The sequence below is a fragment of the Pan paniscus genome, chromosome 3 (genome assembly GCF_029289425.2).
Source record: "Pan paniscus chromosome 3, NHGRI_mPanPan1-v2.0_pri, whole genome shotgun sequence".
Classification (NCBI taxonomy): domain Eukaryota; kingdom Metazoa; phylum Chordata; class Mammalia; order Primates; family Hominidae; genus Pan; species Pan paniscus.
The window spans coordinates 141,094,823-141,107,044 of record NC_073252.2 but is presented as its reverse complement, the minus strand read 5'-3'; the positions used below and the strand labels follow the sequence as shown (position 1 = coordinate 141,107,044).

At 34.9% G+C, this 12,222-nt stretch overlaps 1 protein-coding gene across 2 annotated transcripts in view; it reads right to left on the bottom strand.

Moving 5' to 3' along the window:
- Positions 1–1,025: 1,025 nt before the first annotated feature.
- USP38 (ubiquitin specific peptidase 38) overlaps positions 1,026–12,222 on the bottom strand; it is a 45,329-nt gene continuing 34,132 nt past the window's right edge. For both annotated transcript variants that reach the window (XM_003820700.5, XM_063603915.1), the window contains one exon: positions 1,026–10,736. In XM_003820700.5, coding sequence (XP_003820748.1) covers positions 10,575–10,736 — 162 coding nt within the window. In that variant the 3' untranslated portion in view covers positions 1,026–10,574. The remainder of the gene's footprint in view (positions 10,737–12,222) is intronic.

Here is a 12,222-nt window from a genome sequence, read left to right as displayed (position 1 = left end):
TATTATTACTATTATTTTACTTTTCGTTTTGCATTCATCTTAGCCATGAGTGAGGAAAGTAATAAACTTGTGTCTATTGGCTAATCTGCTTACGTAGTTGCTTCTGCTATTACTGAAAGCCGAGAGGGTGGAAATTACCCAATTCAAGAAATTATTCAGCAGAAACCTACAGAGGTGTATCATTGATTTCAACTGCAAATTATTTTTCCATGTTCTGAGCCTCGATTTCAATATTTTCCTCATTAACACTAGACTATGGTTTGAGAACAAACTGCTCCATACAGAACTAAATGAAGGTCAAGCCTGTCATTCACACTAAAAATGAAGTTCTCTGGAAATATAAGCTGCCAAAAATACAGATAAGTAGTATTTATAAACATGTGTCTTGGACTTAGCTAAGTATAGATTATCGTGGAGAAATTAAAGGGCAGCAGTGCTAGTGCTCTGTACTGAAATATTGTGATTTTGATATCAAGACCATAACAACCACAAGACAGGCATCCTGAAAAATATTCACCTCTATTATTGTGTGTTTCAAGAAACTAGGATCAGCCAGGCACAGTGGCTCACGCCTGTAATCCCAGCACTTTGGGAGGCCAAGGCAGGTGGATCACGAGGTCGGGAGATCGAGAACATTCTGGCTAACACGGTGGAACCCCATCTCTACTGACAATACACAAAATTAGCTGGGCATGGTGGCACGTCCCTGTAGTACCAGCTACTCGGGAAGCTGAGGCAAGAGAATTGCTTGAACCTGGGAGATGGAGGTTGCAGGGAGCCGAGATCGTGCCACCGCACTCCAGTCTGGGTGATACAGCAAAACTCTGTCTAAAAAAAAAAACAAACAAAACCAAAAAACAAAAAACCCAAAAAACCAAAAACAAAAAAACTAGGATCAGTGGTAGGAAGGGAGGACTGAGTATAAACCAAGACCCAAGAAATAAAAATAAACTTAAAAAGAAGACAAGATGTTCTAATGGGGTCTAGCAAGCAGACAGACTGGTTAATAAGTGGACAATAGCAGCAACATTAAAAAATAAGTTTATTGGTCTGTTGTCTTAACAATAGGGGAAACCATTAATAATATTGTAAGTTCTTCTTTCAGAAGTCACAGACGGTCCATTCTCTAAATGGAATTAAGCCTGAAGTTTCCAGGAAGATAGGTGCCCAGATTTTTTCCATAGCATTTTCATTTATTTCAGTAATTAGACAACACATGTGTTTAATTTTTAAAGGGTACCCAAATAATGGACAGGATGGGAAGGAGGCATAAAATGATAAAGTGTAGTTTATCACCATTATGGCTTATCACTAGAGTTGTGCTGTTCATTATGGCGGCCATGAGCCTCATGGCTCATGAGCATCTAAAATGTGGCTAGTGCACCAGAGTAGGTGACATTTAAATTAAATAATGGATACTCAATTTAGATATATACAAACAGTTCATTTCATCCTGTCCAATTTTCTGCAACTCTCTTGTTTTAGGCCCATCATCCATCACTGAGGCTCTTCCAACAGCTTAACTACTTTCCTTTTCTAATGAAACACTCTGGGAGGCTAGACTCAATAGAGTTGCCAGTTATAATTAAAAATTTAAACTTTTTTTGAAGTATAAAAGACATACAGGGAAGCACAAAATTATAAGTAGATAGTTCCACATGTAATCACAAAATCAACACAACCTGGTAAACAAAGAACCAGGTAAAAAAATGTAACATTAATCACACCACAGAAGTCCCCTATTCATGATCTTTTCTGAACACTTCTCCTTCCCTTTCTCCAAAGTTAATATTGTCTGTACTTCTAATACCACAAATTAGCTCCCGCCTGTTTTATAGAAACAGAATCATAAAAGTGTGCATTCTTTTTTTTTTGTTTTGTTTTGTTTTTTTTTTTGAGATGGAGTCTTGCTCTGTCTCCCAGGTTGGAGTGCAATGGTGCAGTCTAGACTCACTGCAACCTCCGCCTCCCGGGTTCAAGTGATTCTCCTGCCTCAGACTTCCGAGTAGCTGGGATTACAGGTGCACACCACCACACCCGGTTATTTTTGTATTTTTTGTAGAGACGGGGTTTCACCATGTTGGCCAGGCTGGTCTCAAACCCCTGACTTCGTGATCCACCCACCTCGGCCTCCCAAAGTGCTGGGATTACAGGCTTGAGCCACCACGCCCGGCCACAAGATGGGCATTCTTTTGTGTTTCCCTCAGTATTATGGTTGTGGAATTCAAATGTTGTGACGTGTATCTGGAGTTTATTCATTTTTGCTGCTGTAAAGGAATTTAATATATATGAATGTCCATCAGAATTTATATTTTGCTAAAAGCAGCAAGAAAAATGAATATCCACAGATTATTTATCCATTCTTTTCTTCATGAATATTTTGGTTGTTTCAAGTTTTAGGCTACTATGAATAATACTGCATTGAACATTTAAAACGGTTTCTGTGTACACAACATTTAAAATGTGCCTTCTGCACACATTTTTTGTAGCATCTCTCTTTAGCAGTGAAGTTACCAGATAACACAGTAGGCACATGTTCAGTTTTAGAAGATAGTGCCAAACAGTTTCCAAAGTACTTTTATCAATTCACGCTCCTGTAAGTAGTATATGAGAATTAACTTTCTATATCCTCACCGATGTTTGATATTGCCAGTTTTTTTTAAGTTTACTCATTCTATGAGCATTTAATGGCATATTATTGAGGTTTGGTGATTAATGAAGTTCAGCACCTTTTTGCATGTTTATTAGAAATTTATTTTCTTTGGAAGTGCCTGCTCAAGTCTTTTGCTCATTTTTCTATGGCTTTTCTATGTTGATTTGTAGTTCTTTATACGTTCGCTTATGATTTACACAGATGTACCATTTTGTGGCTTTGTATTTTATTATTATTTTTTTAATTAGAGACGATGTCTCACTAAATTGCCCAGACTGGTCTTGAACTCCTGGGCTCAAGTGATCCTCCCACCTTGGCCTCCCAAATTGTTGGGATTACAGGTGTGAGCCACAGCACCTGGCCCATATTTTATTCTTAATGGAGTTTTTGATGAAAAGCTTTTCATCTTAATGTAATCCATTTTATCACTGTTTTCCTTCACGACTAAGGATTTTTTGGTCCTGTTTAAGAAATCTTAACCATACACCTAGATTTTGAAGATGTTCTAAGTAATCTCTTTGATGTGTTATTTTGCCTTTCAGTTTACAGTTAAAATCCACTTGAAATACATTTTTTATATATAGTGTGCAGTAAGGGTTTTCTTTTAGCTTACATGATTACCCACTGTACCACTAAAATTTATGGAAAAGACCATCCTTTTCACACTGAAGTGTCACCTTTGTCTAGGGGCCAAGTCATTGCAGTTTGCCTGGGACTTTCTTGGTTTTAGCTGAAATTTCTATGTCTTGGGAACAGCCTCAGTCTCAAACTAGGATGGTCACATTATTTTTGTCATAAATCACATATGCATGTAAGTATGGGTGTATTTCTGATAAGTCCCCTTATCTTAATTATTTTAGCTTTATAAGTTTTATCTTGTAAAGAAAGTCATTCTACCTTGTTCCTCATTTCCAAGAGTCTTGACAATTTTTGGACTTTTTCCCTTTACATTTCAGAATCAGCTCCTCAATACAAAATAGAATTCCCAGATTGGGATTGCATTGATTCTACAGACTGGGAAAAGTTAGCTATTTATTTTGAGGACAAATTAGGTATTTATAATATTGAGTCTTCCAAGCCATAATTTATCTAGGTCTTCTTTAATTTCCTAAATAATGTTTTGTGGTATTGTGTGGCAGTCTTATGCATCTTTTATTTCTAAAAAGCTGTTTCTAGATTTCTAAAAAATTGATTTTTTACATTATTGTCAATATTTTAAAATTTCATATTCTAATACCTGTCACTGGTGTATAAATATACCCTTGAACTTTGTATATTAACTTTGTATTTAGGAGACTTGCTAAACTCAATTCTAGAAGTTTATGTGTAAGTTAAAGATTCTTACTTTGGATTCTACATAAACAGGTGGCTGGGTCACAGGCTGCAGTTTGCCCATCTCTGTGTTAGTCCATGTTTATACTTCTTTTCCTGGGAGTCTTTGTCTGTACAGTGTGTGTTTGATGCACAGTGGATGCAGCAGGAGGTCCAAATTGCTGCTCATGGGAAGTGTGTCTTGAGCTTCCCAAAACTGTCCCTGCTTTCTTGTTCTGTAAATTGAGTCAATGGTGCCAAATCCATTTCCAAATCTTCCTTCCTTTTTGTAGATCCAAATTTCCACCTGGTATGCTCTCTTCAGCCTGAAGAATTTTAACCTATCTTGTAGTGCAAATATTCAAGAAAAAAATTCTCTCAGCTTTTGTCTAAAAATATCTATTTCCCCTTCATGTTGAATGAATCTTCACTGGATATAGTGAGTATTCACTAGGTTGACTTTTTTTCCCTTCTGCACTTTTTAGATGCCATTCCACCATCCTCTAGCTTTCATATTCTGATAAAATGACTGGTCTTTTGTTTCTCTATATCAAGGATCAGAATTTTTTAATGTACCACAGTAAATATTTTAGGCTCTGCAGGCTGTATGGCGATATGGTTACACCATAATCAATCTCATCTTGGATTGTAATTTCCAGGTGTTGAGGAAGGAACCTGATGGGAGGTGATTGGATCATGGGGATGATTTCCCTCATACTGTTCTCAGGATAGTGAGTTCTTACGAGATCTGATGGTTTTATAAGGCAGTTTTCCCTGCTCTCTCTTGCCTGCCACCTTGTAATACAAGCCTGCTTCCCCTTCTGCCATGATTTTGTTTCCTGAGGCATCTCAAGCGATGCAGAACTGTGAGTCAATTAATCCTCTTCTTTATAAATTACCCAGTCTCAGGCAGTTCTTTATAGCAGCATGAAAACAGACTAATATATATGGTCTCCGTCATAACTACTCAGCTCTACCACTGTAGTGTAAAAACAGCCATACACAATAGGTTACAGGTATAGCAGTGCTCCAATAAAACTTTACTTACGAAAAAACAGGATGCAGGATAGACTTGGTCTGTGGGCTCTGTATTGTTTGCTGACCTCATATTCTTTTCCTCTGGGTGCTTTTAATTTTCTCTTGGATAACTGACTCTCAGATCTTCCATTTTTCTCTTCACTGTGCTCATGATTTTCTACATTCCTTTTAAGCTGCTACTTTGCAAATTCCTTTCTTTCCGTAATTTCTGGATTTTTCTCCTTCTTTGAATGCCTCAGACTTTTTGATCAGATGCTGGATACTGTGAATTTTACTTTCTTAAATGCTGGGTATGTATACTGCATTTCCTTAAAAAGGTTGCCATTTGTTCTGTATGCAATTAAATTACTTAAAGAATTTAACCAGCATTAGAATTTGATCCTTTTAAGACCTACTTTTAATCTTTGTTGGGTGTAAACTTTATACTGTAAAGGATTAGCCTTTACTCCAGTGTTAATTTAGCCCCATTGCTAAGCCATGGCCTTCTCAAAGAGAAGCACAATACACACCTCAGGATAAAGGCGGAGACTAATCAGCTTGGGAAGTCAGTATGAGAAGATATGAACATACTGAAGAGTAGGAGGACATTAGTCCGCTGAAAGCTGGGAAGAGAAAGTAGCGTAAGGGGAATGGTATGCTATCCTGAGACCTGAATGTGCAAAGGTCTTGAGATGGCAAGTATATGGTGCTGTGTGAAAAAAAATGATGCAAGGTCCAATATGCATGACAGAGGGCATAAAGGCAAGAATGGAAGAGATAAGCCTAGTAAAGCAAACAGAAACTAGGCGGGTAAAACAAATGAGTTTAAGAACCACATTTCTCAACCCTTTAGATTATCACATATAGGTTTTAACAAAGTAGATTTTTTTTTTTTTTCTTAAGGAATCATGTTTGGAGTGCAAAAGGATAAAGGAAACACACTGATATTTCATTTTACAAAATTCATTGTTAAGCTTTTGTTAATATGTAATTTGCTTAAGTCCTGTTGCTCCATTAGAGTATTGACTTTGGAGCTCTGAAGACTTGGGTTAAAATCTTAGTTCTGATTTTTACTAGCTGCACGATGTTGAGCAAGTTCCTTAATCAGAATCTTTATTTTCTTTGTCCATTAAGGGGTGAGGGAGGATATGGGTATGAGCCCACTTACAGGGCTGGTATACGTTAAAAAGACACATAAATATCTGCCAGTGTCCAGCACACGGTAGACTCTCGACATACGTTAATAATCCCCTTGAATGAAAGACCTATGGGGAAAAAATTCCTTTTGTAGTCCAGTTCTCAACCCAGGTGGCACATTAAAATCATGTGAGGAACTTCAAAAAACGTTGATGCCCAGTCTCCACATAATGTAATTGGTCTGGGATGAGGCTTGGGCATGGTATTATTTTTAAAAAGCTCTTCAAGTGATTTCAACATGAAATGCAAGGTTAAAAACTGATGACCTGGCCAGGAAAGGCTAAATTTTTCATCCTCTGAAATTAAGGGATGTGTGTGTGTGTGTCAACACAAGCAAAACATGAAAACATGAGCTCCATGAAGAGAAAAACAACTGCAGGTCATAACAGACACTGACGAGAGCTGGCAATACACTTGGCTGACTTCTTAGATTCTATTTTTAATGTTAAGTCCACACTGGTTATGTAACAGTGGGGCTAATGGTTTTACATAATAAATCCTTTTGAATTTGTGAAACCTAGACTGCTGATTTTATAAAAATCTTGATTCTCATTTCTTTAGAAATTATTTCTATACAAATTTCTTCATATGGGAAAGCTTTTTTTTTAAACAAGCTAGTTTTTTTTAAAGCAGTTTGTTTTTTTAATCCCCCATTCATTTTGAGGTTCGTTCACTTCTAAAAAAGGACTGTAAGAAAATTAACTTAGGCTAACACTGAAGATACATAACAGTTTGATAAAACTTAAGAATATACATATGAAACAGCTTATATTTTAGAATTATTTTTTTGGGGATAGCAACTTTTAATTCAAATTTCCTTACTGTTGCACTTCTTAGTTACAGGTTTGCATTATCTAAGATTTAACCTTACTCCTCTGATGTTACTGAGTTGCTAATAATAACCAGTTAGCATTTCCTAGTATGTTTTTGTAAAATGTGAATAACTTACTCTTCTCTACTTCAGGAATATTTAGTTTCAGAAATCTAAACTCATTAGAAAAAACGTATGATGAAAGGATATATAAACTATCGCATTTTTATGAGAAAAAATACTATATATAAATGTACAGTATTTTTGAAATACTCATTTTAAAAGAGCTCTTTATATGGAATGTATCATGTGAAGTACGCAATCATAGGAAAAGATGGACTGAGAATTAAAGACCTGGAACAAAGTACAAAGCATCAAAATGAAGATCTCCAGTAACTGGACAAACAGTGCCAATTATTTTTTTCCTAAACTGTGCTGGGCACACAATAAGCATCCAATTCCACTTATTATAAGATGATAGCTTTAAAGAGGTGTATGTGAAAAGAAGACAACTACTTTTTTAAGTATTATCATACAAAGAACAGAACTGAAGAGAAAAAAATTATAGATTTGAACTTAAGACTTAGCTTGAAAATTTTTGTTCTTTCCACATGTACATTAATGTAACAGGCTGTTTGAACCTTTCGCATGGACCCCCCAATGCCTCTAGCATCATAATGAATTTTTATCTCTACATCCAAAGGATCTACCAACAATTTAAGGTATGGAGATAAAAGTCAGGGATCTCCAGGGATATACTGCCCTGCTTCTCTGATTATTTAGCTGGAAGAGAGGCAGTGGGAAGATGCTTGAATGGAAAATGAGCTAGAATCCTTCCTTCAATTTGAGATATGTTAATGCCATAAATCAGAGTTGCACAGGCACCTGCTTAGTGGATAGCTTACTGGAGCTTGTGTGACATCATATATATTTCCTTCTTTGCATATCTCTAAACAATTTTTTACTTAATTATGTCAATAAACATCTTTGAAAGAAAGACTCAGATTTGTAGTTTTTCATTTTTGCTAGCAGTGAAGCCTAATGCTTCTTAGCAGCAATGAGCAACTTCATTTAAACTGATTACTCTGACTAAGGAAAGAAAAACAGCAATAGTACTCTACTCAGTCTTCAGAGTCAAACCTCACAACAGTTGGAGCTAGTACACGGGTTAGGAATATGGGAGAAAGAAAAGACCTAATATGACAAATAAATCTGTAATTAACAGGGATCTGTTAGAATCAGAGCAGTCCTGAGTATTACCTTACTAAAAAAGTTCAGATGCATAGGTTTTGAATGAAGTTTCTGATTATTCTGGTTCCAAATATGTTGAATTCAACAAATCATGTAAAAAGTTACTGTATTTTTAATGTTAAAAGGAAGTCTTCAAGTTTTTGGTACTGGTATGAGTTATCATTTGAATACTCTTCAGTGTTACTATATTCAGTCAGCTTTCCATATCCTCAGGCTCTGTATCCTTAGATTCAAACAACTTTGGATAGAAAATTTAAAAAACCAATAAATATCATAAAAATAGTACAAATGAAAAAACAATATAACAACTACATAGCACAATGTAAGTGCTATGCAATCATATCTAATCATCTGGAGCTTAAAGTATATGGGAGGATGTGCATAGGTTATATGCAAATACTGTGCTATTTTATATAAATAAGGGACTTGAGTATCTGTGGATTTTAATATCGGGGGATGGTGTTCTGGAACCAATCCACTGCAGATACCAAGGAAAGACTCTAACTAGAATTCATTTTATCATTTAAAAAAGTCAATACATATTATCTTGATACATAAAATCCTTGAGAGACCTGATATTCATAGATAAAGCTGCACAAGTCTAATTGCTTTTATGAAAGTTCCTAGAAGCATCTTAGCCCAATATCAATCTATCAAGTATTAAATCACTTTACCAATTTCAATAAATGCCAAGACTGATATAACCTGGTCATAAGTTGCTATCAAGTAAGTGGATAACTGAACACACAGGATAGCTCAGAAATTCACTATTGGGATAGGAAAACCACAGAAAAGCATGATAACTGGTTCATTCATTTATAAGGAGGAGAACCTTCATTAAATCTGCAAAGAATTTTCAGTTTTTAATCTAATCTGCCTTCCTAATCTTCCTGGTGACTGGAAACAGGTTAGGAATGGGAGGTAATGGAATAAATATGGGGATTTCTGTTTTTTAACCACTGCCATAAAAGCTTGGGAAAAAGATAAACCCCAAATCATCGAAGAACATTGTTTCCTTAAAGTGTTTTCAAAATAAATATGAGACCAATCTTCAGAACAATGCACAACTGTGGATAAGTTAAAACCTTTAGGAAGGGGGATAACTGGGATAACTCTTAGAGTACTGTATAATCAAGAACCGGGAGAACTGACATGTTTCCAGTTTCCTGGCAAAAGAAAAAGTGTAGGAAGGTAGGGTTTGGCATTTTAACATTTTATCTAAAACTACGAAAATAGAAACAATAGTGCAAAACATATGACTGAAACAAACAAACAAAAAACCCAAATGTAAAACTCTAAAAATATGTGATCAATGTTTAATATTCTGAGGAATAAGTAACAAAATCAAGACAGATTTTTTACTTAGCTGGGTTCATTTCCTCTGAATTCTTCTAAGAGTTAAAAATGAACTATCACATTGATTGATTTAGAACCATCAGATTTTACTTCTGGAAAATCTATTACCTTTCAAAAAGTTATAATTTTAATGTTAGCACGAAAATTACTTCCTAACATTTCATTAAAATTTCGCAGCCAAAGATTCCTATTTTTGAATTACAGTACTGCAAGGCACATACAGAACTCACCTCCTTCAAAACACACAGAAGATATACTCCCTGAAATAGAATTTTAAAATCCTTGAACAATTAGAAATTCTACAAAGTTAGCATTTTTTAGGTAAAAATGTTGCTCCTACAGGATCATGCAACTTTCTTAAAATCAATTCAGCACATATGTATAAAGAATCCTTTTTAAAAACATTTGTACTTGAAATACAGACACAGTGATGCTGAAGACACTAAACAAAAACTGAAAAGTACTATATCTTGATAAATTTTGTTATTGCCTTCTTTAGAGACTTTATAATCTCTAGTTGATTTTCAAAGACTTGAATTTAATAATGGGGTAATTACACAAGACGTAAAGGATTTTTTAAAAACAAGTATTTTTTTCTTACCTCTAGCATCAATTCTTTTACAAAGAATGCTAAATAAATTGCATTTTTTGTTCAGTAAAACTGAAGATAGACCATTTAAATGCTTCTACCAAATTTAACACAGCTTAATTAGGGACCAGGTACATATTTTCTTCTGAACATTTTTGGTCAAGCATGTCTAACCATAAAAGCAAATGGAATTTTAAGAGGTAGATTTTTCTTCCATGATGCATTTTGTTAATAAATGTGTCAAGAAAATAAAAACAAGCACTGAGTGTGTTCTCTTGAAGTATAAGGGTCTAATGAAAAATAAAAGATAGATATTTGTTATAGTCTGACATTTTAACAGTCATAGTATTAGACGTTTCGTGACCAGTGCATTTTGGACTCTCTCAGGATCAAAATACGAGTCTGCCAACTGTATTAAATCCTCCTCCACCCCCTCCACCAGTTGGTCCACAGCTTCCTGGTGGGTCGTTGTCATCAAATCCATTGGGCCGAAATGAACATGAAGCAGATGCAGCTTGGAGGGCCCGGGCTCGAGCATTCAACTCTTGTTCCTAAAATTAAAAATAATTTTTATGAAATTAAAATGCTAAATACAATGGATCGTTATATCACCTATAGAAATATTTTAAAACTACCTTAATCCTTATAAACATTCTTCAAATCTCAATAACTTTGAAACTAAAGCACCTAAGAAAAAAAATTTCTCTAAGAAAATATTACAGTTCCTGCAACACTCTCTAAAACATACTGGAATAGATTCTTTTCTAATATATTTAACATAGAATTCAAAGATTATCACAATAGATTATCTATTCTCCAGCAATTGGGGCTATTTTGGAAGTGCGTGATTACAGTTAAATGTATGAATAAAGGAAGAAGACTGAATTTTTTTCTGGCCTTTCCATAGACTATTTCTCAATAAATAATAAAACAGGTCTCAAAGAACACTGACAAGTAAAATGAAGCCTACCTCCTCACAGTAATATCTAAAACATTTCCTTATCAGGAAAACTTTTATCAGAAATCAGTCATATTTATCTAGATGCCAAGCATGTTAGGTATTCAATAAATATTAATGATCTCAGATTAGAATACTATTAGGTGCTTAGCTTCAAAGGGAGCAAATATGAATAAATAATGGCAAATTCATTTGGCAAGGTATACAACTGGTTTCTAAAACTGGGACCCACAAACTCTTTGGAAAAATATGCAAAATATTCTGGCATGTGCTTATTTTTCTGGGAGAGGATCTACAGATTTCAAATGGGGTTGGTAAAAATAAGGTCTAAAAGTTACTGGTCACAGCATACCTGAACTTGTTAGCATAATCATCCTGAAGGGCTTTCAAAATACAGTTAACATTAATAACGAAAACACTATTATTTCGATTTTTCAACTTAAGGCCTAGTGATTTTGTTCCATCTGGCAAGGTAATACTATTTTATAATTTCTAGCTAAAATGGTTTAGTTTATTATTCTTCTCTCTTCACAAAATGCTCAATTTTTCGTTACGAAGAAAAGACCCAGGCATACCCTGACACCTATCTGTCATATTATAGATACTTTATTTTTCAGTAGCATGCAGCATCTTCTGTTCAAGTCCCAGTACACAAGATGATGAAGAATCACCTATTTTTATGGCTGAAAGGACCTTTGATAAATCCTTGTAACAAAATGGCTTAACTAACCAGTCTGTTAGGACTTTTAAAACTTAATTTGCAGGATATTTCTTAAAAACATTTTTGTGATCTACAGTGTCATTTACAACATTTATAATTGCTGGCTCTTTGGTATAATATCTACCTACAGAGTATTTTTAAGGTGATATATATATTAATTTATCCTTTGATCTATAAAATTAACGTAGGAATTATAAATGTTTTACAGATTGAAATTAAGTGCCATAAGTAACATCAGAAACAGACAGAAACCCCCCCACCCACAGATCCTCATTGTTCTAGCTCTATAACCTATTAAACTATCCAAACAAGCGATGAAACTATGACTCTGTATCTGAGAAACAATGCACGGTTTCAG